General features: G+C 37.6%; 2 protein-coding genes across 4 annotated transcripts in view; one reads left to right on the top strand and one right to left on the bottom strand.

Annotated features, from left to right (window-relative positions):
* The window catches only part of macrod1 (mono-ADP ribosylhydrolase 1), a 163,683-nt gene that overhangs the window by 43,866 nt on the left and 94,600 nt on the right, over positions 1–25,217 (bottom strand). For all 3 annotated transcript variants that reach the window (XM_077577458.1, XM_077577457.1, XM_077577459.1), the window contains exon 4: positions 15,740–15,769. In XM_077577458.1, the coding sequence (XP_077433584.1) occupies positions 15,740–15,769 (30 nt within the window). The remainder of the gene's footprint in view (positions 1–15,739; positions 15,770–25,217) is intronic.
* The window catches only part of flrt1b (fibronectin leucine rich transmembrane protein 1b), a 58,386-nt gene continuing 55,983 nt past the window's right edge, over positions 22,815–25,217 (top strand). The window contains exon 1 of the mRNA XM_077577456.1: positions 22,815–22,912. The gene's annotated coding sequence lies outside the window, so the exon portion shown is untranslated. The remainder of the gene's footprint in view (positions 22,913–25,217) is intronic.

The raw sequence follows: 25,217 nt of genomic DNA, 5'->3' as shown, positions 1-25,217 counted from the left end.
AATGAAGGTTTTATGATGGTGACAATTTGACCACGGAATGGATTATTTTTACTTAAATGATCTCCTATGAGAAACAAGGTGGTGAGGTGCCCTCAATGGTACTACCTTGACACTTGATTCTTACAGTTTGGGAACGCACATGACCTTTTGCCTAGGTTCAAACAGAGACCCATAATTAGCCCTATGGGGCGCATTGCTGTGCATACCTAAACTGATTCGTACTGCATCCCTATTTGCAACAGTCGTAGATATCTGAAAGTTGAATTTAAATGCATCAGAGAAAAGAGAATGCATTTGAGCCACTCGCATACGTTCTAGCTGTGGACTCAGCGGGAGTTAACCCCGCTTGATCGCCACGCGCTATTCAGTGCACTCAAACACGCTTGCGTCACTTCAATGCGGTTCGAGATATGAAGAAAGAATTCACAGGCAGCAAATGATTGATGTGCTTGAGGTCCTGCGGTATTTCTCAGGTGCTGGACTCCATGTAGGTGTATTACTCTTCAAGGGTGGCCTGTGACTCTCAGCATCAATATAAGCTATTAGCTGCAAAGGACCATGTCTCCTTACTCAAGCCAAACATGTTGCAAAGACTGAAATGAAATCAATTGTTGATGAAATATGATCGCTTGAAAATTTTGGCAAAAGACGTTATTGGGCATGGTTTTTAGGAGACAGAATGTGGGATTTGGGTCTTATCCCAATTCTCAAATTCATTCAAATCCTAATGGCAGCCAAGTCCGCATTGTTGTCTTTTTGTCACTAACTGATTCTAGTTGGATTCATATTTGGTGGGGTTTTTTGTTGCCATAAAAGGTTGAACATTGCTCATATTAGAGTTTTTTTTTTTAACAAACAACTTTTAATTCTAGGGGTCAGTATGTGGGATTTGGGTCTCGTCCCAATTCTCAAATTCATTCAAATCCTAATGGCAGTCAGAAGTCCACATTGTTTGCTTTTTGTCACTTTAACTCAGGGATGACGAGATCCAGTTCTTGAGGGCCGGAGTCCTGCAGGTTTTGGATTTTTTTTTTTCTTTTTCCTGAAATTTTGCAGTGTGAAATGTAAAAACACAGACCTTTCATTGCTAGAATATAGCGTAGCTATCGAATATTTTGGTATTTGAATATTACTGAACATTTTATGAAATAATCGAGTATTCTGATAAAAATAAATAATACATATTTTTGCTTGGTCGAAAACAATTATAAATACTGAAGATTCTCAAATTCATTCAAATCCTAATGGCAGTCAGAAGTCCACATTGTTTGCTTTTTGTCACTTTAACTCAGGGATGACGAGATCCAGTCCTTGAGGGCCGGAGTCCTGCAGGTTTTGGATTATTTATTTTTTTTCCTAAAATTTTGCAGTGTGAAATGTAAAAACACAGACCTTTCATTGCTAGAATATAGCGTAGCTATCGAATATTTTGGTATTTGAATATTACGGAACATTTTATGAAATAATCGAGTATTCTGATAAAAATAAATAATACATATTTTTGCTTGGTCAAAAACAATTATAAATACTGAAGACAAAAAAATCCATTTTATAATGCACGACTAATGGTTTTCATTTTTAGACAATCGACTTTTTTTTTCCCGTTTGTTTTTTTACTTAAATTTAAACAGTTTTGCAGCACACTATTTTCCTCTATAGATGATATGACTTATTCAGTAAGGTAAGGTTTATTTTGAAGTTAGCCTTTATAGTATGAACAATTGTTGCTTGACTACTCTTCCTGACAGTGTACACCTAAATAAGCGCCAAGAGTATCCGAGGCAGAAAAAGTATTTTTCGAACCGAGGTACTCAAATTACTCGAGTACTCATTTCACCCCTAATCGTTACTGATATATTTCTTGGTGCAGCCCATCTCAAATTTGCATGACCACAGTGTCAAAGCAGCCCAGTTGTTCATACCTCAGTGGTTCTGTTGCATGCAAATGAAGCTCATGAACTAGTTGACAATCAGCCATAATTGGCTTCACCTAATGCCGCTAACACACATCAACACATTACCATGAATTAGTCATGAATTCAGTTTACAATTACAAGTCACTAAAATCTTTTCGACAGCGTTAAACTCATTTCCATATTTAAAAAAAAAAAGCCCCCACAGAATTCATTATTTTGCCCCCATTAGCATACAAAATATCGCTTCAACATTTTGTACAACTGAAGGTTGGTCCTCTTGGGATGCAGAGAACTGATGGGGGGATATTAGGAATAAACAATGGGCCGATTGAAAGGCGCAGAAAAAAGACAAGAGGGATTGCGGGGCATGGATGGACAGAGACAAAAGGGTTTGAAAGGGGATGAAATGCAGGTGTACAGAAATAAACAAGGCATGAGATGAATGTTTATTCATATTCGGAGAGAATGGAAGCAAAGGATGAATCGATGGGTACAAAGAGCTGGAGAGCGTTTTTGGCTTCTTTTACTAGGAAGCCCAGTGACCAGTTTAGGTGTAATCATGTCTCACTGGCTTGGTATCGACTGAAAGGGGCGGGGAGGGAGTCGAAGAAACGGGGGACAGAAAGGTGATAATTGGCAATATGCTTAGCTGGCAAGAAGCCTGAGAGCCACCAAGGCAGGACATACAAACAACACACACACACACACAGCGCTTGCAGTGTTACACGCCAGGATGAGCATTACCTTCTGCAAAGCTCCAGTCGCCACCTTTTGCGCACACTCCAACACACAGGTAGATTGACATTAGAGTAAAACCAGTCCTGAGGTGGCTCCTGTGGAATACTAATCCAGCTGCCCTTGCCAGCTGACCCCTGATAGGCCAAACGGGCTGTCCGTCAAACTAATGGGGCGGAACGCTGGCATATTGCTTTCCCACAATCCCTCAGCAGAGCCAGGACACTCATTTACCTCCGTCAGCCTGTTGCCACGGCAACATTTCAGATGGGTTTGGTGGTGGAAACAGGCACGTGCATGCTGTGAGTATACACACACACACACACACTTGCCCCAACTTGTTTAACTCATACATAGCACACACACACACACAGTGTTACACTAGCGACGGCAGGCAAATTTATGTATGCGGGTGAGACACTGACAAGCACCGCCGCTACGCTCCTTCTCTCATTTCTGCACCCCAAAACCAATCTTGCACTCTGCCTTCATTCACAATGCATGCGCTCTGCTTCATTTCGCAGAAGGCCAAGCAGACAAGCCGATTCACTGGTGGTGTGCACGAATGGGTGGTAAATCAGACTTGGGTTCGAGCGGGCCTGGCAAATTAAAAATCGAATCATAATTTGCAGACTCGGATCAGATGGTGTGATGTTTATGGGGACCTGGGAACGGATTATTCTCATTTCAATGGTTTCCTATGGGACATACTTGTTTGGAAGACGAACTTTTCGGCTCACATACTCTCTGTGGGAACCAATTAAGTTCGTGAGCCAAGGTACCACTGTAAATCTATGGTCTCCACAGCTAGCTTGTGTATCAAGTAGCTTGTAGGCTACCAAATCCAGCATTTAGGTTTTTTGCTGTGAGTACTATTTACTGTGGTTTTACAACTCCAAATTGTGCAATAACCGCGATTATACCGTTTGTCACAATACAACGCAAGATTCTACTTAAGGTAAGCCATTTGAAACTTAAAAGAAAAACTCTTCCGTGTGTTATGTTACGCACTTTACATTTTCAAATAATTGAATGTTGGGCTTTGTAAAACACTTTGGACACCATATGGTGTAGCTTAAGCGCTACATAAATCTTCTCCATTTACTATTTAGGGCACAACTGATTTATTTTCTGGGTTGTTGAAGTTGTTTTTTCCCCTCTCAAGTGCGTCATACTAAGTTACGAATCCAACCGGAACGTGTTTGTTTACGTTGACACCATTCGCAAATCCTATTATTGACCCTGCTGAGGAACAACCAGCACCAGGTATCAAACCTTTGATTATGAATATAAATCTCCAGAGAAAAAATAAAAAATTCAAAATAAAATAAAAATAAATAATAAATAAATAAATGTCAACGTTTATAAATTTTGTTTAGCTCTGCGAGAGAGGCCGGAAAATGAGATATTTTTCCCTGCTTAAATTAAAATATAATAATAATATATATATTATATATAATAAGTTCCCAAACCGCCAAAATAGCAAAACCAGTCATGCAGGAAGTAATGTCTAATTGACTGGTTTATATCTTGAGCACTTTGCTTCTTCAAACCAAAAGTATGCTCTCAGAATAAAAAATAAAAAAAATTGCAGAAATACCTGTAGGATGCAGTATCTCCGTTTGACCAGGAGGTTATTACTGATACACAGCACCTCACAAGAGGAGGTTGAACAGGTGATTTGCAGCAAGTCTGATATATACAAATATATTTGTGTGTAGTAAAGCTTGAAGATGGGGCTCTGGATTAGTTTCCTATCCCAATAAAACCCCTCCTATGCTTTATGCATGTTAAATGAGTCGAGAGAAGATTACCAACCAGGAAATGCAAGTAAGTGCCCAAGGCAACATGAGAGAGTGCCGGCATTACCGTGCTTCAAGTGATTTGTGATGTCTGGTTGGATGGATGGTTGATTAGAAAATAGTATAACATAAACATTTACCAAAGCTTATCTACATTTGTGTCCCGTGGGCTCCAAATGAGAGCAATTCCGACCAGAAAGTCAAGGTACAGTAACACCCTCGCTGTCCAAACACAAAGTTTCTCTAAAATCAGGTCATTTTTGACTAATCCATCTGAGAGTTGCCGACTGATGAAAGTACAACTCTGCAAAAGACTGATTTAAATAAATAAATGCCTTTGAGGAAAGGATCACTGCCGGTGGAAGTGTGACTTTATGTTGCTTGGATTAAAACTTCAAAAAAGCCGAGCGAAAAGCCCTCCATGGAGAAAGCTGAATAACTCTTAGCAAACCCCGCCCGTGACCCTGGCGGAGGTCTCTGAGGTAGTAACATTTTAGTAGTATGTTACACAGATCTGAAGGTGCTTCACAATTTTGAAGACCAGCAGATTTGACTGAAAAGTGTTAAGATTCCGGATAGGGTGTGGGTTCAAATCTCAATTCTACGTGGAAGACTAAACTGCCTCGTAATACTTTGAATGACTAACTTCTTTTACGCAGACATCAGGCATACTGTAAAACTTCACAACCCTGTGTAACTCTTCCACGCAAACACAGGCCAGCGTCTATTACAGTTCTTATACGACCGAAGGCATAATCGTTGCCATTCCGTGTCAGCGTTGTTTATACAGAACGGCAACTCTAAGAAAAAAAAAATGTGACTTTTACAGCAGTTTAAAAGGCACTGCTGTCTTTTCCAAAGTCAACTGAGATAGGTTGTGACCCTGAACAGGATAAGCAGTATAGAAAATGAACGGATGGATGATTGAGATCGGAGTGCATGTCCCCACAACAGGAGGATTATACTCCTCAATCTCCCTGATCTTGTAATCTTCAAGACATGCTGACAATTGTCCAGAACACCCTGCCAGTCTTGTGCAGGGTTCACAGTACTCGTGGATTCCTGCGGTGCAGTAGTACGGCATTGCTGCGCGTGAACCGTAAGCCATACGGTCCCCACACAGATATTCTGGCCTGACATTTCCACAAGGTGTTTAAAGTGGGTACTTCCGTCTCTTCCTCTCGTTGAGGGATGGCCACATTCTCGCCGAGTGCTTTCTAACGCAGGCTTATGTCCCTCGATCCTGGTCAGGACAGACGGTTCTTCTCAGTCCGTGTATTTTTTAAGGATTCCCATCATACAGCTCTCTTGGTGGAGATTTTCATGCACGCCAGATCCACCACACCAGCATCTATCGAAACTCAGACACAATCTGCTTCTTCCTCAGATCACTAAATCGGTGGTGTCTGTAGATCTCACTCTGCTTCGTCTGTCCTTCCTTCCTTTCCTCAGTCTCTCTCCTTTGGTCTCCTGAGGTCTCCCTGATTTGTTGGAATTTCGATATTTCTGGGGTTGGTGAAGGACTCTGGTTGGTGGCCCGGTCGGTGCTGGATTTCACTTTCCTTTCTTTGGTCCTTCCTCGGGTCTCCTGACGGCCTCACGACTCTGGCTGGAAGTGTTCGGTTTAGGTGAACGGTATGGGATTTTTTAATAGGTTTGAGGTGAACTAATGAATACACACTCACACGCACACACACACGCACACATTCTCACCCACATACAAAAGGAAAAAAAAGTACTCTATAGTAGTGAAATATATAAAAACATACAGTAATGACATTGATTTGTTTTTTTTTGCCACATTTTGCTTCTGCCTGTGAGTAGGTTTAATTGTCCGTCTACATATGTTGTGAGTTCAAATATCCGTTGTTTTAAAGGTTATTATACAGCCAGATTATTCGTTATCTTATCTATGACGTTTTGTGTCGTTTGTTAGCATTAAGCTAGCAGAGGTTTGTCAAAGGCAAAGAAAGCTACGGGGTTGTTTTAAATGCATTTGCAGATGAAGATTTTGTTGGCGTTTTCAGACCACCAATGAGTGCAAATGAGGTTTGTAGTAGCACGATAGCCCAATTTCCAGCAAGCCTAAGTTTGATTCTGTTTGGTATTATTTACCAAAATGTGCAGTCCTCTGTCGTGCTTTTTCATAGCCTTTTTATTGGTGTCCCATTGCACTAGTCCAGGCTTGTAGAGTGAATCTTAACTGTTGTCCATTGATTGGATTTTATAGGAGTTTGTGTCCAAACTGTTGGGACACCCTAGAGGGATTGTGTGGCCCACCTAGCTCATGAATCCCTTGCAATCACAAAGAAATATCTTCGGTATTTGCTATCATGTCGAAGCGGAAAATAAGCCGATCAATTTTTTCATTTATGAAAAGCTTCACAGAAAGCTTTTCAATTGCAGGAAATGAAAAGCCAGCAAGAAAGGAGACATTTGTGATGACAAAGTACACTTCTGCTTGAGGACACATTTGGCTTCAAAACAGCGAATCTGTAGGATAATGTTGACACCTGTTAGTCATAATATGCAAACATAACCGTCATATGTCTTTCTTTTTTAAATTTTTTTCTCTCTGGAGAGCTCAGTATTGTTCATTCGGTAATTTTACCGATTTGACATGTCATCATCATTGCTCTCTCTTTTAATTTTTATTTTTTTTTATTTTGTATGTGAGTGAGTACGTGTATGTGCGTGAGTGTTTATTCATTAGTTCACCTAAAACCTATAAAAAAAAATCCCATACCGTTCACCTAAACCGAACACTTCAGAATCCAGCCGGAGTCGTGAGGCCGTCAGGACAACCCGAGGAAGGACCAAAGAAAAGAAAGGAAAGTGAAATCCAGCACCGACCAGACACCACCCACCACCGTCATATTTCAATTACAATATTGTTCTCTTTTACACACTTCAACTAGTTTTTATTTGGACAAGGCCTTAAGTAGTGAATGAAAAATACTTATCCAGGAACCTTCAAATGAAATACCGGTAACTGAATAGTATTCACAAAGTGTATACGTATTTCTTTTGGCATGCTAGCATCAGTGAAACGCCGTTACATAAAGTAAGCATAACACGAATGAGTTATCTTCTTCGTTCCTTAACGCAGCAGGAAAACATGTAAAGAATGAAATTGTATTCAGGTACAATTTCATTTGTTGGGGTATCTCGCACAGAACCTTTTCAGTTGCTATGGTATGCAGCAGGGGTGGGTTAACAATTTTGGAGCGTTTGTAGCTTGATCTGATTAAAAGTCCGATGCTCACTCAAGTTTTAAGACCAGTCCGTTAAGTCTTGCCAAGTGCTATGAGTCAGAGCCGTCTCTTTAGCCTCTTAACGTTTCACCGGTTACTCATTCATTTCATCGGTCTGCTGCTGGGCGCTAAGCAGGTAGTAACACAACGGTAGAAAGAAAACAACCGAAGGAATATGGCCCAGTTCCTGGTGAATACTTAACCCTGGAGAACCCACGGGGTCAAATTTGGCCCCTATAAATTCTGCTACTCAAATAACAAAGACCTTTTTTTTTTTCAGCAGTGATTTTGTCCCTGTGTTCTTGTTTCCATTGGCCAAAGTGTGTTTGTACATTCAAAATCCAGTTCTAAAATGCAAAAAAAAAAAAAAATTATATTGTTCAATGTAGCTGTGTAGATTTTAAATAGTTTACTGACTTGTTATTCTGATTTTTTTAAATGATACCCCTAAATCCCAAAAGGGTCAAATTTCGCCCTCATCCTAAATTAGGGAATAAAGGGTTAAAATTGAAAAAAAAAACATATATTTTGGTGTTCAGTGAACTTATAGCAGTCATTTAATGTATAATTCATAATTTTCCAAAGAAGAAAAGGGTTATTGGGTTCTCCAGGGTTAATATCAATGATTTCCCAAAAAAACGTGCTGTTAATTTAGTTAAATTAGTTTAATTAGATTCCATTCAACGCTTTGCATAACAGGATTGTTTCCTGTGAAGTAAAAATGACCTCCTCGTCCCCGCAATGTTGAATATTTCACTGAGGGTTACGAAACCACAAACCTCAAACCATTTCAATGCAGCGCACATGCTTGAGAAGAATATTGACGTACGGTGACCTAGAAGATGAAGCAAATATAAACTTCAAAAGGGAGAATCCTTGCCCCAGAATCATTGATGGTACTCATTCAATACAAAAAAAAGATAGCAAAAAAATATGTACAATCTGAAGAGAGCTGCGATTCTATCAGATGCTAGTTATTTAACCCTGGAGAACCTTTTCTTCTTTGGAAAATTATGAATTATGCATTAAACACCAAAATATATGTTTTTTCAATTTTAACCCTTTATTTTAACTAGCTCAGAGTTGCTAATTTATCAAAATAGATATATAAAACATACTCCTAGGCATTCTGCAACATGACATGAAATAGATTGACAAAAAAAACACAATTTTACCATCTGATGGTTTGCTGAGAAGATGGTTTTGTTTGGATTGATTTCCAGCCATTTTGTCACTACCACTCTGGCTCATGTAAGTGCAATATTCAGCCACTAGATGGCCCCATGCAGGGGTCAGAAGTGGCACTCTGGACTTTTAAAGTTAAATTTGTAAAAAAAAAAAAAAAGGTCTTTGTTATTTGAGTAGCAGAATTTATAGGGGCCAAATTTGACCCCGTGGGTTCTCCAGGGTTGAGAAAAGTAAAATTATGGCAGGGCAGTTTGTTGGATTCAAATAGGAACAGGATAGACCAGTAAGTTAAAATAATGTTCCTTCTCCTCTGGACTAGTAACAGTGATTTACGCATTCCCACGGAGAAATGCTCCTCGATGCTTCACAGCCTCCAAAGTTGATTGCAGGGGAGAGCAAACATAAGGCTTCCTTTTGGCACAATAAACTTTTTTCTCGGAATGTAACTACTCCTTGTAGTGCTTTAAAGGTTTAGTAAAGTAATCCTGAGCCCGCGTGGTTATATAAACTAAAAAAATGAATGATGGTTGGACTCTGCTGCAGTAGCACAAGCGGGGATCGGCAGACAAGACAATTCAAGCTAAGGCTTGTGTCGTCCGGTCTCTACTTTCAAATTGTGGCCTTTACTGCGGTGGTTCAAAATAATTATTTGAAAAAAACAAACTCAGGAAACAGGCCGGGACAAAAATGATGGTCGCCCTATGAAAGACTGAAAATAATTTGACCATAGGGACGTGTTCAACCAAAGTGTGTCCTCTAATCATCACAGGTATTTTCAGGTGTGCTTTCTAATTATCGTCACAGGTGTCTTCAGACTTGTAATTAGCCATTTGGCCTATTTAAAGGGTGACAAGTACTCACTGTGTTGTTATGTACTACTTGACACTAAACGCCGGCCAGAGGAAGCAAATGAGCGAGTCGTCGCAGGATATTCGAAATAAAATCATAGACGAGCATGTTAAAGGTAAAGGTTGCAAAGCTATCGCCAAACATTTTTCAGAAATCTAAAATCCACGGGACTGTAGCCAACCTTCCTGGAAGTGGCCGCAGGAGGAGATTTGGCAAATTAAAAGACGGATAATACGTATATATATAACAAAAGTGTGTAATGCTAATCCATAATCCAAATGGATTAACAGTGTTTTGGAAATGTGCTCTACAACTGCTCAGCCCATTTTGATTCTGTTACTTTGTTGCCATTAAAAAAAAATGACAGCGCCTTTTGAATGCATGCAAATTATATTAAGTGTGGAGTCTTAAAAAATGACTCAGAGATGTAACGGAGTTTCCTGCTCAATAGTAAATAGAATGATCATTATATGGTGATTAGCGGTCCGGACTCGCTCTACAGTGTATCCATTTTTATGTTCTGGCCGTATTTCAGATTAGTGAGGCCCCTTTTGTCTTAGTCTAGCCTGCTGAGATTCTAGAAATGTCTCTGCATTTTCTTTATAATAATGTGTGTATCAGTTGTACTGTTTTTAAGGGTATACAAAACATGTACAATCAAAATTGAATTTGTACCATTAAAGCCCTTTGTAGTTGATGCGACAAATAAAAATGACTCAAATTGTAAAAAAATAAAAATAAAAAATCAAGACTTTCAATCTTGAGGCGACATAATGCTGCACTGCTCCCACAGAGTCGTTTAGAGGCGGAGCTTTACAACACCTCTCAGTAAATTCAAGAGAGTTCATATATTTTTTCTCTCCAGCTATTTCCATCTCCTGGTGTGTGGCGGGGCCGAACCCTCTAATAAACACCTCGCCCCTTATTAGACGCTTGGTCCTCTTGGCAGTTGAGCAAATAGCGTTTATGAGGCCACTACATCAGAGATGCAAACACTCGCCATTTCCCAGCATGCCCACGAGGCCGCTATCAGTACAACTTCCGCCATTACAGATGTCTACTAGATCTTCAAAATAGCACATCTGGCATTATTTGCATGCGTTTCTTTTCTTTTACCACACAGAGCGCGTTCACTCACATTGTACAACCGTGGTGTCGTAAAATTGTGAATTAGTGTGCGCGCACAGCGCTAACGGGCGCCGCCGCCCTTTTTTTATGCAATGCATGGAAAAAAAAGTCAAAGCCCACGGGTAGCCTGCTCAAGCACGAACGCGCGACACTGATGTGTCATATCATTAATGTATTCGGCCCTGTGTGAGTTACCCCTTAATGTACGATTTATGGTAGCGCAGAGATGCACAATGTGCAAGCAGTCAATGTAGCATGCCGGGATGGGAATTGATGCGAATTTTGCGATTCTGATTTCAACGATCAATTCTGCTCCATCTTGTTAATGATTTTCTTATCAATTCTCAATGGGCAAGGAAATGAAATAACACAATTGATATACAATCAGCTAAAAAAAAATTGCACATTGGTATCTTTATGCTACAACTTTGAGATGGTATCTGTCTTTTCAAGCCATATATGCAAATCATGTTTGTGAAAATCAAGTAAAAACAAAAAAATAGGCAATATTAAATGAACAAGCTTGTTTCAATTTTATTAGAGAATAGATGACACGCATTTTTTTTACATCCATTCAAATAAGTGGATGTCATTTTCCGACTCAATTTACTTACTCCCCAGCATTTTCACTGAAGCAAACCCCTTCGCTCCTGGCTGTTTGACTGGCTTTTGACTGATTTTGCAAGGCCCACAGAATATTGTGTTCTATTGCTATAAAAACACGGAACCTACCAAAAGAAAGATTAGCGTCTCTTCTTTCATCAGGAAACAAAGTATGTTTGTATCTATTTCCCTTTTGCAGCAATTAGCAGGGGAAAAGAACTTGTTGCAACATGGCCCTGGTTGATCTCTTATACTTTGCTGCCACCTGTTGGCCGTTTTTGTAATAACTACCATTGCCTCTTCAGGTCAGAGGCTGCATCAAAGCTCTAGCATAAGAAAAAACAACAACATAAAAAACGTATAAATACATTTTTGGGACCATGGCAATATTTAAAATAGAACGTTTTTATACGTTTTTGGAAGCAAATTAGTTAAAATAATAATAAATTGTTGGCCAATGCAATAAAGGATGGCAGCAAATCAAGGCACCATATTATATAAAAGTACAGAGAAAAAATTATTTTGAAGTATGATTTTGGATTATACACGGGTGCGCGTTATACACAGGATTATATGTTAGCTAAAAAGTTGGCGCTAATCTTAAAGCTTTTGAGGAATACAAAGGGCAACATTATAAAAACAATTCACACAGGCGTCAGCAAAATTGGCCTGCCAAATTATATCTGGCGAGTCAGATGACGTTGATGAGAAAAAAAAACAAAAAATTCCCTATTATCATCATGCTCTTGTTTTACTGCAAAATAATGAGTCGTTTGATTGATATGCAATTTTTTGTAACGATTTTTCACTTCCGGGTTGGTTTTACGCGGCTACTTGGCTGCATGTGACTTTACTCCCGCAAGCTACGTAAACAACACAAAAGGGATGCGTTTATGCTAGGAGCTACATTCATCTTTTGATCCCCCCCCCCCCAAAAAAAATCGAGAAAATGTAACGTAAATTGAAGCATATGTCAATTATGGAACATAAACGACTGACTACCTAATGACAAAAAAAAGTTCAGCAACGCATGCTCTAATGCATCCTAAATCTTTTAAATGAACCGTTGACAGTTCGTTTGAAGTGCATTAAGTTTCCCTGCTCCTGATCCTGGTGGGCTCTCTTGAAAGGCATTCACAATAGACTGTTTCACGTTCGAGGGCATGGATTGATTAGTCATGCCTGGAGAGTGAGGTACAAGCGATGATGTAATAAATTACAGTTGTTGGAATACTAGCTCTGATGCTAAGAAGAACTGATAAGCAGAAATACCACGCAAGCTAACCAACAATTCCTCGGAATCAAATACCTGGGAAACTTTTTATTTCCATCCCTTGTAGAAAGACACAGAACGAAGGTCGTGTTGTTATTTTGGAATCATCCGTAATGGCACGGAAAATCTGCAGCGTCTCTTTTCTTTAATGTGAGTGCATATGAGGAAATATGGTAGGGAAGGTTCTGATTGGCACATCTGGTGGACCTGGGAAAAAAAGGTTCATTTCCTGCCCTTTGAGTTTGCTTGTTCATGTGCAGATCGAGCTTGTGTCAAAATAATGCCGACAGGTGTGGCTTGCTGTGATTGGCTGTTGACTAGCTAGCCTTGAGTACATTTTGTTGTCTCAACCCAGAAGAAAATCACATCCCACTCACTCAAGTCCGAAGTGAACGCAGGCTTTTGCTTCCTCGCTGCTCAACGATTATTTTGTCATTTTTATTTGTTTCCCCACCCGCGCCTGCCCGTGCATGCGGCCGTCCCCGATGGCGGCGGCGCAAAAACGCGATTGGACCTGGATTCCGTTGTCGTCATCCCGCCTTCCCCTCCCTCCCATCCTTCCCTTTTTGTTCCATTCTTCCCCTCTGCCTAATTAACACCTACCACAGGCACTATCTGCCTTCGCAAGCCCCCCGAGGACAGGAGGTGGAATAAGAGACGGAGAGAGAGGGAAATAAATACGCAACGAAAGCAACGAGAGAAATCACATTTTGGCTGAGTGATGCACGGAAATACGGCGGAGCGAAACTGGTTAAATATAAAAGCACCTAAAGGGGAGGGTAACTAAACCACAGCGAAGAATATAAACGAGTTTAATGAATTCACATGCCGCAAATGAAGTGCGTGTATGTTTGTGTGTGTGTGTGTGTGTGTGGGCCTCTAGAAAGCATCTGTCTTGGTCGACCCATCGGGGACTTTCAGGACGACATCAAACGATGCCACTGAAGTGCATCTATGTGCATGTACGTGTGAACCACCAAAGAGACTGTTGTTCATTTTTATGGCTTGCGGCCTGCCTGGTGTATATCAGGGAGAGTTCTTTATGTTTGCGTGTGTATATAAAGACTTACTGCTTCAACCAATGCTGGACTCACAGGAGCATGCAAATGAAGAAGGTAAGACCAGGGTTGTAAGAGTTTGGGCATTTTTCCTTTAGGTACTTTTTGTTTCATTTTTGCCTTTTGTTTTTTAAATTCACTTTAGCTTTAATAGCATATTATCATTAATATTTTTTATTATTTTTTTTTAACTCATTCAGTACCATTGACGGCTATAGACGTCAAAAATTCATTTCAACTATTTCTAGTAGTTTAACATTTTTTCCACTTTTTTTAACAAGAGTATGAAAACCTAGAAAAAAAATATTGAACATTTAGAACAGATATAAAATTTGTGATTAATCGTGAGTTAACTAGTGAAGTCATGCGATTAATTGCAATAAAAAAAATTATTCATTATAATTATATTAAATTAATTAAAATTAATTAAATAAATTAATTATATTAAAAATTAGGGGCGTCAGGCGATTAAAAATTTTATCGCAATTAATCGCATGACTTCAGTAGTTAACTAAGCACAAATTTTATATCTGTTCTAAATGTACAGTAAAAAATATACATGTTTTTATACTCTTGTTAACAAAAGTTTCCACTTTTGTTAACAAGAGTATAAAAACCTAGAAAAAAAATATTGAACATTTAGAACAGATATAAAATTTGCGATTAATCGTGAGTTAACTAGTGAAGTCATGCGATTAATTACAATAAAAAAAAATGTAATCGCCTGACGAGATGATTATTAAAAATTAGGGGCGTCAGGCGATTACATTTTTTTATCGCAATTAATCGCATGACTTCAGTAGTTAACTAAGCACAAATTTTATATCTGTTCTAAATGTACAGCAAAAAATATATAGGTTTTCATACTCTTGTTAACAAAAGTGGAAATCGTGAGTTAACTAGTGAAGTCATGCGATTAATTACAATAAAAAAAATGTAATCGCCTGACGAGATGATTATTACAAATTAGGGGCGTTAGGCGATTAAAATTTTTCATACTCTTGTTAACAAAAGTTTCCACTTTTGTTAACAAGAGTATAAAAACCTAGAAAAAAAATATTGAACATTTAGAACAGATATAAAATTTGTGATTAATCGTGAGTTAACTAGTGAAGTCATGCGATTAATTACAATAAAAAAAAATAATCGCCTGACGAGATGATTATTAATAATTAGGGGCGTTAGGCGATTAAAATTTTTAAGCACAAATTTTTTATCTGTTCTAAATGTACAGTAAAAAAAATATAGGTTTTCATACTCTTGTTAACAGAAGTAGAAAAAAAGTTACACTAATAGAAATAGTCAAAATGCTTTTTGGACGTTTATAACCGTCAATGGCAGCGAATGAGTTAATAAGGTTGCAAAGTTCCTTTGTGCTACTTTAATTTCAGTTATTCTGTAACTTTTCGTTAATCATAACAACATTGTCATAGACGCGTGCAGGTTTGTTGCTGCCCGATTTTAAACGACACCACGACTACAAAACAAACATCCAAAGTCTAAAAGCGGAAGTCGCCAATTCGCGAATCCCGCCCAAACAGCCCGTCACGCACGTTGCCGCATTAGCACAAAAGATTTTTCACAAGTATCGATTAACCACAGACGCCCGACATTGCGCACACGTCGCAAAGCACTGAGTCGACAACACACTGAAAAAATGTCTGTTTATACCCACGACACTCCACATCCATTAATGACTATCGACCGCACGCGCCCTCGGGCAGAAAGACGGACAAGCGAAGAGCGCGGCAACGCCACCAAACGCATCCTCAGAGAGTCAACTACGCTACTATCAACAAATGAAAAGATGAACGTTTCCAAATGATTTGGTGCCCACAACGGACTGCTTTCACCGCCGAGCCAATCAGACGTACAACAAACACTTGAGACGATTTATGACTTAAACAAACAGTTTGGACGAGTTATGACTTACCTCCACCTCCTCCGAGCAGAGTCTGGTTGGCTGAAACACAGACAAGGGGAACCAATTACCGTTAATCGTCATACAAGTCCATTCATCAAAATAATAGCAGACAATCATAGATCAAAGCATCTTTGGAGTTTAATCGGGCAAAAAGGCTTCCTGGAGTCGGGATTTAAATTGTGTGTTTTATCAGATGCAAAAAAAACAAAGTCATAATTCATAGTGATTTCCAAATTGGGATTGTTAAATGACACTGGCTTAAGTTGATGCTCTACTGAACAAATTAGATTCTCTAAAGCGGTGTTTTTCAACACATTTTGTGCCAAGGCGCTCATTTTACATTACAAAAAAAATTCTCGGTACACCACCCAAAAAAAATATCCCAAAAATATGAATTCTGAAATCATGTAATTTCAGTGTATTCACAAATATATAAGTGCCGATACCATTAGTACTTATGATACATAAAATTTGCACTAAAAAAATGACAGATATTTTTTTTTAAATGACATACTGTATATCCCAACTACAGCAAATTTCCTTAAAATTTAATAAAATTAATGGCAATTATATTTTTTCAATTTGCTCGTAAAAGTCATTTTGCACAAGGCACACAATAAAATTATATATTTTTTTAATCAAAAAATTTGATAATAATGCAGCGGCCAGAAAAAAATTCCCAATCAAAATATGTGCTTGTACAACTTATTTTTAAGGAATATAGTGAAGTGCAAATAATTCAAATCAATACTTCAAGTAATTTAATAATATCTACCATGTTAAAAATTCCTCAAACTGTTTAGCGTGCGATGTTTAATTCTATCTTGTTTTTAAATCCATGCTTTTAATTTGGGAGGCTGCTCTGTATTTCCATTTCCTGTTTCACTGTCTCCGTTCATTACAAATATAATGTAGTATGTATAAGAGCTATATTAAATAATAAATAATGATGATAATGATGCCTGCGATATATGTACGGTATAAACAAAGCATGTGTTGCAGTAGGTAGCAGAAAATGTTGTTTGAGATTTATTTTATAAACGTTAAGTGCGTTACAAATAAAATCTATTATCATTATTATTACAATGGTGAGAAATGATGACGATTCATGGAGTAAAAGGCAAACACCATGTCAAAAAAAAAGCCGATCGAAAGCCAAATATTTTGCCATCAAAAGTCCTTCAACTTATTATTATTTTTTTTTTGGGTGTTACAAAAGCAAAAATGTCATCAAAGTAACTGCTGTGCTAGATGTTTCTTTTCACAAGGTCTTTGGTAGGAAACTTTTTTTTTTTTTGCTAAAACGAATCCATGTTCTACTATTGATAACTAAAGAACAGAAAAAGCTATTGACAAAGTTTTTTTCTAGTGAAAAAATTGATTCTCCCTTTTTTTTTTTTTGAGTGCTTAAACTGCCAAAGAACAAAATCTTCCGTGGGTCTTGAAAGAACTAGTTAGAAGTAGAACAATATACACAGGAAGTATCAGTCTCCACAGTATGTTATTGTTTTTACATCAGCATTGAACTGTAGAATTACAACACACGTTAAACAGCAAAACTATTTTCCAGCCCCAATCCTCACAATCCTGCTATATTTTTTTTTTACATAGCAATATAATTAAATCACCTGGCACTGGTAGTGTAATTCAGCGCCTAATAAGAATCAGCAGGCTCCTCGCCCCATCACTGAGTACCGAGGAGCAATGTGCAATATGAGCCCAAAAAGTTAATGAATAAACTCACGCTGGGCCTACAAGTCGCAGGAAAATAAACAACCCTGTAAGAAGCAATCGGCAAACAATATTGTTCACTTTGTCTGGCGGTCATAAAAACAGCCACACTGCGGCTTTTTCATCTGAATAATAAGAAGCCAATTTTGTCAATGACACAAGTTTTGCTTTTTCCAATGAAGGATTGAGGCCAGTGAGCTCGATGGCCAAAAGTATATTATCTCCCCGCTTCAAAGCAAATCTATGCGCACGGAGTGTCATTTTTCCATCATTACAATAAGCTATAAGTCTACAACTACGGAAGCGTATTGCATTCACTCATTTTTCGGACTATTTTTTTTGGGGGGGGGGAGCTTTGTTTTTTGTGTGTCATTTTTATTTTTATTTTTTGTTTTTCAGAATCTTTTTTCTGTTTTACTACATATTTTGAATATATGAAAAATAGGGAAAAAAATATTCAGAAAAATAAGAGGAAAAATTACTCATAAAAACAGAAAGTGGGAAAGTGTCCGCCATTAGCGTCACTTGGAGTTCAGAGGTAAAAAAAAAAAAAGAGTCAAAAGTAATTTTTTTTGTTTTTTTCTTCAATAATTTCCCCCCGTTTTTTCAGATTTTTTATTATGACAGAAAAAAAATATTCAGTAAAACAGAAAAAAAACATTTAGAAAAACAGCAAATAAAAAAAAACACAAAAAAACAAATCTCCGCCCCAAAAATAGCCAGAAAAAAAGGAGTTTTATTTTCATTTTTTTCTCAAATAAATGCAATACACTTCCGTACACCAGCTTTTTATTTTATTTTTATTTTTTTACATAATCCCCCCCCCCCCCTCTGTTTTTAAGAATATTTTTATGGGGGGGGGGGGGTAAATTTCAGTAAAACATTAAAAAAATATTCAGAAAAACAGCAAATACACAAAAACTACACACACAAAAACAAAGCTACCTCAGAAAATGATCCTTTTTTTTTTTCTTCTAGTGAATGCAATACACTTCTGTATGCAACAAGATTTGCGGTTAAAAAGACATCCCTCATATCGCCAATTGTCACCTTGCTAGTGGATTAAATTTGATACACTGTGACAATTACAGACAAATGTTAAGTGGATAATGATTCCACACGGGACGTTTAAGCGCAAACTCACAAGCGATCCTCCTGGTTCGAGTCGGCCTTTGCCAGGAGGCCTCCTGGAGCCAGTTGCGTGTGATGCATCAGACAAGTTAGCTCAAAAGGCAAAATCCCACCACTGTCTGGATTCATCAAGATGACTCCACTCTTTTGTCATGTTCACCCTCCCCCGATGCCTCATTAATTTTATTAACACTTCATTTTTTCCGCATCGTGCTTAAGCGTTCTAATTCGCAGCTTGATTTGGAGGGAATGGACTCAATTTATTGTGACGGCGTGACAATACTGTATGTGAGGTCCAGATCCGATGCAGGACAGAAAGCGTCTCTAATTAGTGTCCTGGTGACAAGCAAATGGGAAGCTCAGATGACTTTTTTTTTTTTTCAGACACTCACAAAATATTAATTGTAAATTTGCAGTAATATATTTTTTTTACATTAAATGGCAATTGGGGCATTCCACCAAATTGGTTCATTTGCTTGTCTAAATATGAAAATACACATATGAAATTACTAAAAATGGGTATAGGCTCCAGGGAACTTTTTTTTTTTGCCTTACTAGAATAATGTGTAATTGCACATCCACTACAGTAGGTGGCAGTGACGTTCTCATTGTCAGAGACTGAGAAAGGAGTATTATCTTCTGCAGAGGTGTCGTTAAAACAATTTTATAGACAAATTATACTATCTATAGTCGTGGCGGAAGTTGGGGGGGGAATTTTGTTCTCCTTGGGGAGGTGTTATAAAAAACAAGTTAGAAGCGCTGGAAATTGTTAGGGTAACAGGGCTGAGTGAAAATCCAGGGACATGACAAAAGTGTTTTATTTTATTTTATTTTACACAAATACGGGGAAAAATTCTAAAGGAATTGAAATATGACATTCCTTTTTTTTCCTCACCCACATACAAAAAAAAATAAAAATACAAAAAATATATATATATATATATATATATATATATATATATATATATATATATATATATATATATATATATATAAAAAAGGAGAGCAATGATGATGACATGTCAAATCGGTAAAATTACCGAATGAACAATACTGAGCTCTCTCTCTCTCGTCAAATTTTAGGAAATAGTTTCTGAAAACTAACCCCATTTTTCCCATGTTCCAACGTATTTCATAAGTTAATCTTTTAAACCATATTTACAAAAGATGCAATGACATCATTGTGCAGGACACTATGCGTAGTAAGTTATTTTCAGTAAATATTATCGATTAAATATTAGGGGTGTCAGGCGATTAAATTTTTTTATCATAATTAATCGCATGACTTCAATAGTTAGCTTGCAAATTTTTATATCCGTTCTAAATGTACAATAATTTTTTTCCTACTCATGTAAACATAAAAAGGGGGAAAAATGTTAAATAAAAATATGGCTGCATCTTTTAGTCATTGATACAGTTCATTTCATAATAATTCATAAAATTGAGTTAAAATTAAAAAGATGTACTGTACTGTAAAAAAAAAAAGAGTGTAATATTGATTTGTGTTGAGGTCCTTTTTCTGCCACTAGATGGCATAATTGCATTAGTAAGATGAACCACAGTGCATTTTTCGCTTCATATTAAGAGCTATCTAATCTTTACCATGAAGTAACTGGTGAAATTCTCCACATTTTTAAAATTGTAAAATACAACTTGACCCCAGTCTCCCCAAATATATGCATTATTATTACATTTATTACTGCTAACGTTTGACGTGGATGTGTCCTGCTGCGCTGCGACTGGAATTCCCCCAGTACAGGCTTTCCAAGCAAGGGACGGTCATTAATCGTGCGTTAAAAAAAAAATTGTGACATTAAAGGAACTTTAAATTAACTCAAAATTAACACACTCATTTTGACACCCCTATTAAATATACATTATTTTTTCCTGATGAAACAAAATTACAAATGTATATGGACTTATATTGCACGATGTTTATCTATTTAACTACATTTATGTTCCTTCTTAACGTCGATACATTAATTTCCAATAAATCCTATGTAATATTTCCTATTTTTACAAGTAGAAAAGCTCCATAGAAGTAGCTTCAAAGAGCGCCTGTGGAAATACATTTGATTGGTTCCTCACCAAACTCATCCAAAAATGCCAGTATAGAGAAAGAAAAACATCCTTAAAAATAATCAATACTGTATATGTGGAGAGCACAATTATTCGCCCTCAAACATATTTTTCAAAACAACTTCAAAGCTTTATGAACTGCAACGTTGCCAATAGTGCAGAAGAACCTCACAATAAAGCGTGTGCTTGATTCTGCAGCCTGTGTTTGACTAGTAATTAGCCAAACACGTAAAACAATCATTGCGGCAACTTTATGAAGCAACAATACAGCCAAGGTGGTGCAGTTAGGAGAATAACGGCATACATAGACCACCATTCGGGATTCCTTATGTCATTATCGCCATCAGCAATTGGAAACATATCCGAGCTGAAGAGCCTTCAAGGACACACTGGTTGAGGATTCTTCACATTTGTATCATGCGGTCGTCTCACAAAAGACAATCTGTGTCAAGTACCAATTGATGTAAAGATCGTAGCAGATTTTCAAAGCGGGGGTAGGAGTAAGACATTTTTTTTTTTCCTATATTATATTTCCTTTTTTTTTTTTTTTTTTAGCTAGCCTTGTGGGCAGTGTCAAATGTAAAAAAAAAAATTAATATTCTGCGGGCTGCTGAAAAATGAATAGTGGACCAAAAATGGCCCCCAGGCCGTATTTTGGACACCCCTGCCAGAACATAATTTACCTTAAAGAGGAAGTCAACATTAAATAATAATATGTTATATGTGACCTCACTAGTCTAAACATGGCGTTCTGATTCATATGAGTTATGAAGCAAAATCCAGCCGTTTTTTTCCATCTCAGGGGTCGGCCATTTTGTCACTTGCTGTTGACTGAAGAAGACATTACAGTTGCCAACGACCAATCACAGCCCACCTGTTTTCTGAAGATGAGCTGTGATTGGTTGTTACCCGAGACCTGAGCAACTGTGATGTCATTGTCACTCGACAGCAAATGGCAAAATGGCCGCTTTCTGATAAAAACGACTGGATTTTGCTGCTTAATTTATATTCCACTAACACACTGTTAACCAAAATAGTGTATTTAGACTAGTGAGGCCACATATGAATTTTTTGGGGGGAGGGCGGGGGCTATATTCCGAGAAAAAAACTCACAAATTTGCCACTTCATGAAGTGGCAAATTTGCGAGAGAAAAAATGTCAAGAAACTTACAAGTTGGTTTTTTTTGCGCAAATCTGCCACTTTATAATGTCGCAAATTTGCCCCTGTAAGCAAATTCATGAGTTTTTTCCTGCAAATTTGCCACTTTGTATAGTCACAAATTTGCCACTTTTAAATTCACAAGTTTTTTCTCTCGCAAATTTGCGACATAATAAAGTGGCAATTTTTTTATTTTCTACTTTATAAAGTTGCAAATTTACGATGTGTTTCTCTCGCTAATCTGCCACTTCATAAAATCACAAATTTACCAATTTATAAAGTTACAAATTTGAGAGTTTTTTTCTCACAAATTTGCAACTTTATAAAGTGGCAAATTTTTTATTTTTCACTTTATAAAGTCACAAATTTACGATTTTTTTCTCCCGCTAATCTGCCACTTCATAAAATCACAAATTTGCCAATTTATAAAGTGGCAAATTTACAAGTTTTTTTCTCGCACATTTGCCACTTTATAAAGTCGCAAATTTGCTACTTTATAAATTGGCAAATTTGCAAGTTTTTTGCAATTTTTTTTGCAATGCAGGACACACATACAGTACAATAAATTCAAATGCAGACGGTGTCAGTGGGTAACCATGGCGATGCTAAAGCCCAAAGGTTTGTTACTGAAACCTAGTTAATTAGACAGAGGGACGTCGATACTCTTGAGGTGGGAAATCTGTTTAAATCCGCGTCTGGCTTCATGTACACACAACAAATCGAAAAAGAAACATACTACCACTACTACTACTACGCTTAAACAGTTTTTTTTTTCTTTAGCAGTTCTACAAGACTAATCGGGATAGCTTACAGTGCAGCCGCTAAATAAGGCGCGCTAACGTCTGCTGCCAAGGCACACCAATTATCGCATCAGGGTGATAAGGTATACAAGTACATCTGGAGGAGGCGGAGGGGGGGGGGGGTGAGGTGTCGGGGGACGGGGCGAGTGCGGGCGAGCGAGCCGGCGCGCGAACGGGAGAGAGATGAAGCGAAAGTGAGTTGAGAGTGGAGAGGGGAAGACGCAGGACTAAATTTGCCTGGAACATAAAACAACAAGATGGAGTGGATTTCTTTCTCGGGAGGTAAGTAATCTCCATGGGTGGGTGGGGGCGCAGAGGAAGAGGGATGAAGGGATGAAGGCTGGAGGGCTGGAGAGATTGATGCCTCGGTGAAGGACACAAGTTAAATACCTTAAACATGGTCGGACGCAAGAGGAATAATGTTCATTTGACAAAGAGGACGGAAGAGGACAAAGCTCTCATTTTCTATGCTTGGCTCACACCAATGTGAGTGCGCGTGGGTGTGTTTGAATAGCGGATTAAATTAGGAATAATGACGATGATTATAGTTCTTTAAAAAAAAAAATGTTTCCAATCTCCTTAACACAAAGCTTTCCTAAGGCAGCATTTTCTCTCTCGCAATTGTGCAACCCTCTACCTTGTTTTTTCTCCCTCTGCCTCCGTCTTATTCCCAAAGCCCCAATGCAACTTGTTTGTGTATTCTTACTTCTGCCTGCTGCTTCCTGCTCGCACCATGACGCCGCCGCCGCCGCCACACCACCACTAGACTCCTTGGATGGACACGTTTGCTTTTGAGCCATCACTGACATGACAATGTCAATCAATCGCACCAAAGTGTCATTAAGGGAGGAAAAAGCTCATGATATGCCTGGTATACTTTTAATTAAGGTTAATTAACTCATTCACTGCCATAAATTTATTTTTTAAAAATTATTAAAAATGAGGGTCAAGAGGCGATTAATTTTTTTAAATTGTAATTAATCACATGACTTCACTAGTTAACTCACGATTAATCACTAATTCTATATGTTCTAAATGTACAATAAAAAAAATCTAGTTTTCCATACTCTTGTTAACAAAAGTGGAACATTTTTTTTTTTTACTAATTGACGTTTATAGCCTATTTTTTTAAAAAAAGAATGAAAATTTTATAAAAAATTCGGGGCATCAGGCGATTAAAGTTTTTAATCGTAATTAATCGCATGGCTTCACTAGTTAACTCACGATTAATCACAAATTCTATATGTTCTAAATGTACAATAAAAAAATTCTAGGTTTCCATACTCTTGTTAACAAAAGTGGAACATTTTTTTTTACTAATTGACGTTTATAGCCTTTTTTTTTAAAAAAAAGAATGAAAATATAAAAAATTCGGGGCATCAGGCGATTAAAGTTTTTTATCGTAATTAATCGCATGACTTCACTAGTTAACTCGTAATTAATCACAAATTTGATGTACAAAACTAAATGTACAATAAAAAAATCTAGATTTTCAACAAAAGTGGGAAAAAAATTGAACTAATAGAAATAGTTAAAATAATTTTTTGACGTTTATAGCCGTCACTGGCAGTGATTGAGTTAAGAGCAACTGTGTCACAGGTTTGACTTCTATTTTGTATTGAGCGGAAAGTTTGGAATTTTTTAAGCGAATTCACTGAAAATGCGCAAAACGGACATGCGACTTATGCTCGTTTTCCATCTGTGAATATTGAGAGGGGACTCCGCCCCTGTAGGCGGCGGTATACACCATAGAGATGTCATCCACTTTTATTTTAAAAGAAGAAGAAGAAGAACAGGAAGTGATTACGCTGTGCGATGACATCTTATGAGTTTTCTTTCGTAATTCTTGTTAACCGTAACGTTTCTTTGCTGTTTTTAATATTCACTTCTTTAATTAATTTCAAAAAGATTTTCATTTCGTCGTCCCCCAAAACATACCTTACTTTATCGTCCGCCATTGCTTTGTGACTACAAACGTTCGTGTGACGTAATATCCGGTCAAAACGTGTGACGTGTATCCGGTCTTGAAAGCCAGTTTCGATACGCTTCAAAATTCAGCCCCTCTGAGCATGAAAACTTTTTTTTAGCGAATTTTGGGCCCTTTTTCGAATTTCAAGCGTTTCCATTCAGTTTTATTTTCGCATTTCTTGAAAATTCGGATAAAAATGGGTGGATGCATTTGTATTTACTGAGTACTAATCCAATTTATGGAGCATATGACCAGAGAAATGTTGCATTTATCCATCCATCCATCCATCCATTTTCTTGGCCGCTTTTCCTCACTAGGGTCGCGGGGGTGCTGGAGCCTATATGTTGCATTTATTTATTGTATATTTATTTCATGTAGTTTCTCCGTTCTTTTTGTATGTCTTCATGAGTTGTAAATAAAACTCATGTTTGTAGTTGAAAGAAATAAAAATTTGACCGTCCTGTCCTGCAAATAGCAAAAATGTGCATATAAGCGACGCCCATTGAAATGCATTGGTCAAATGAAAAAGGAAAATTAAATAAACCCCCAAAAAAGATGTTCAAAAAGCAGTGATGAAAATGGTGATGTATAAAAAAAATATTCAAAAATATTTGGGGG

Source organism: Vanacampus margaritifer, chromosome 10 (assembly GCF_051991255.1).
Source record: "Vanacampus margaritifer isolate UIUO_Vmar chromosome 10, RoL_Vmar_1.0, whole genome shotgun sequence".
Classification (NCBI taxonomy): Eukaryota; Metazoa; Chordata; class Actinopteri; order Syngnathiformes; family Syngnathidae; genus Vanacampus; species Vanacampus margaritifer.
This window is presented reverse-complemented; position numbering and strand designations above follow the sequence as displayed.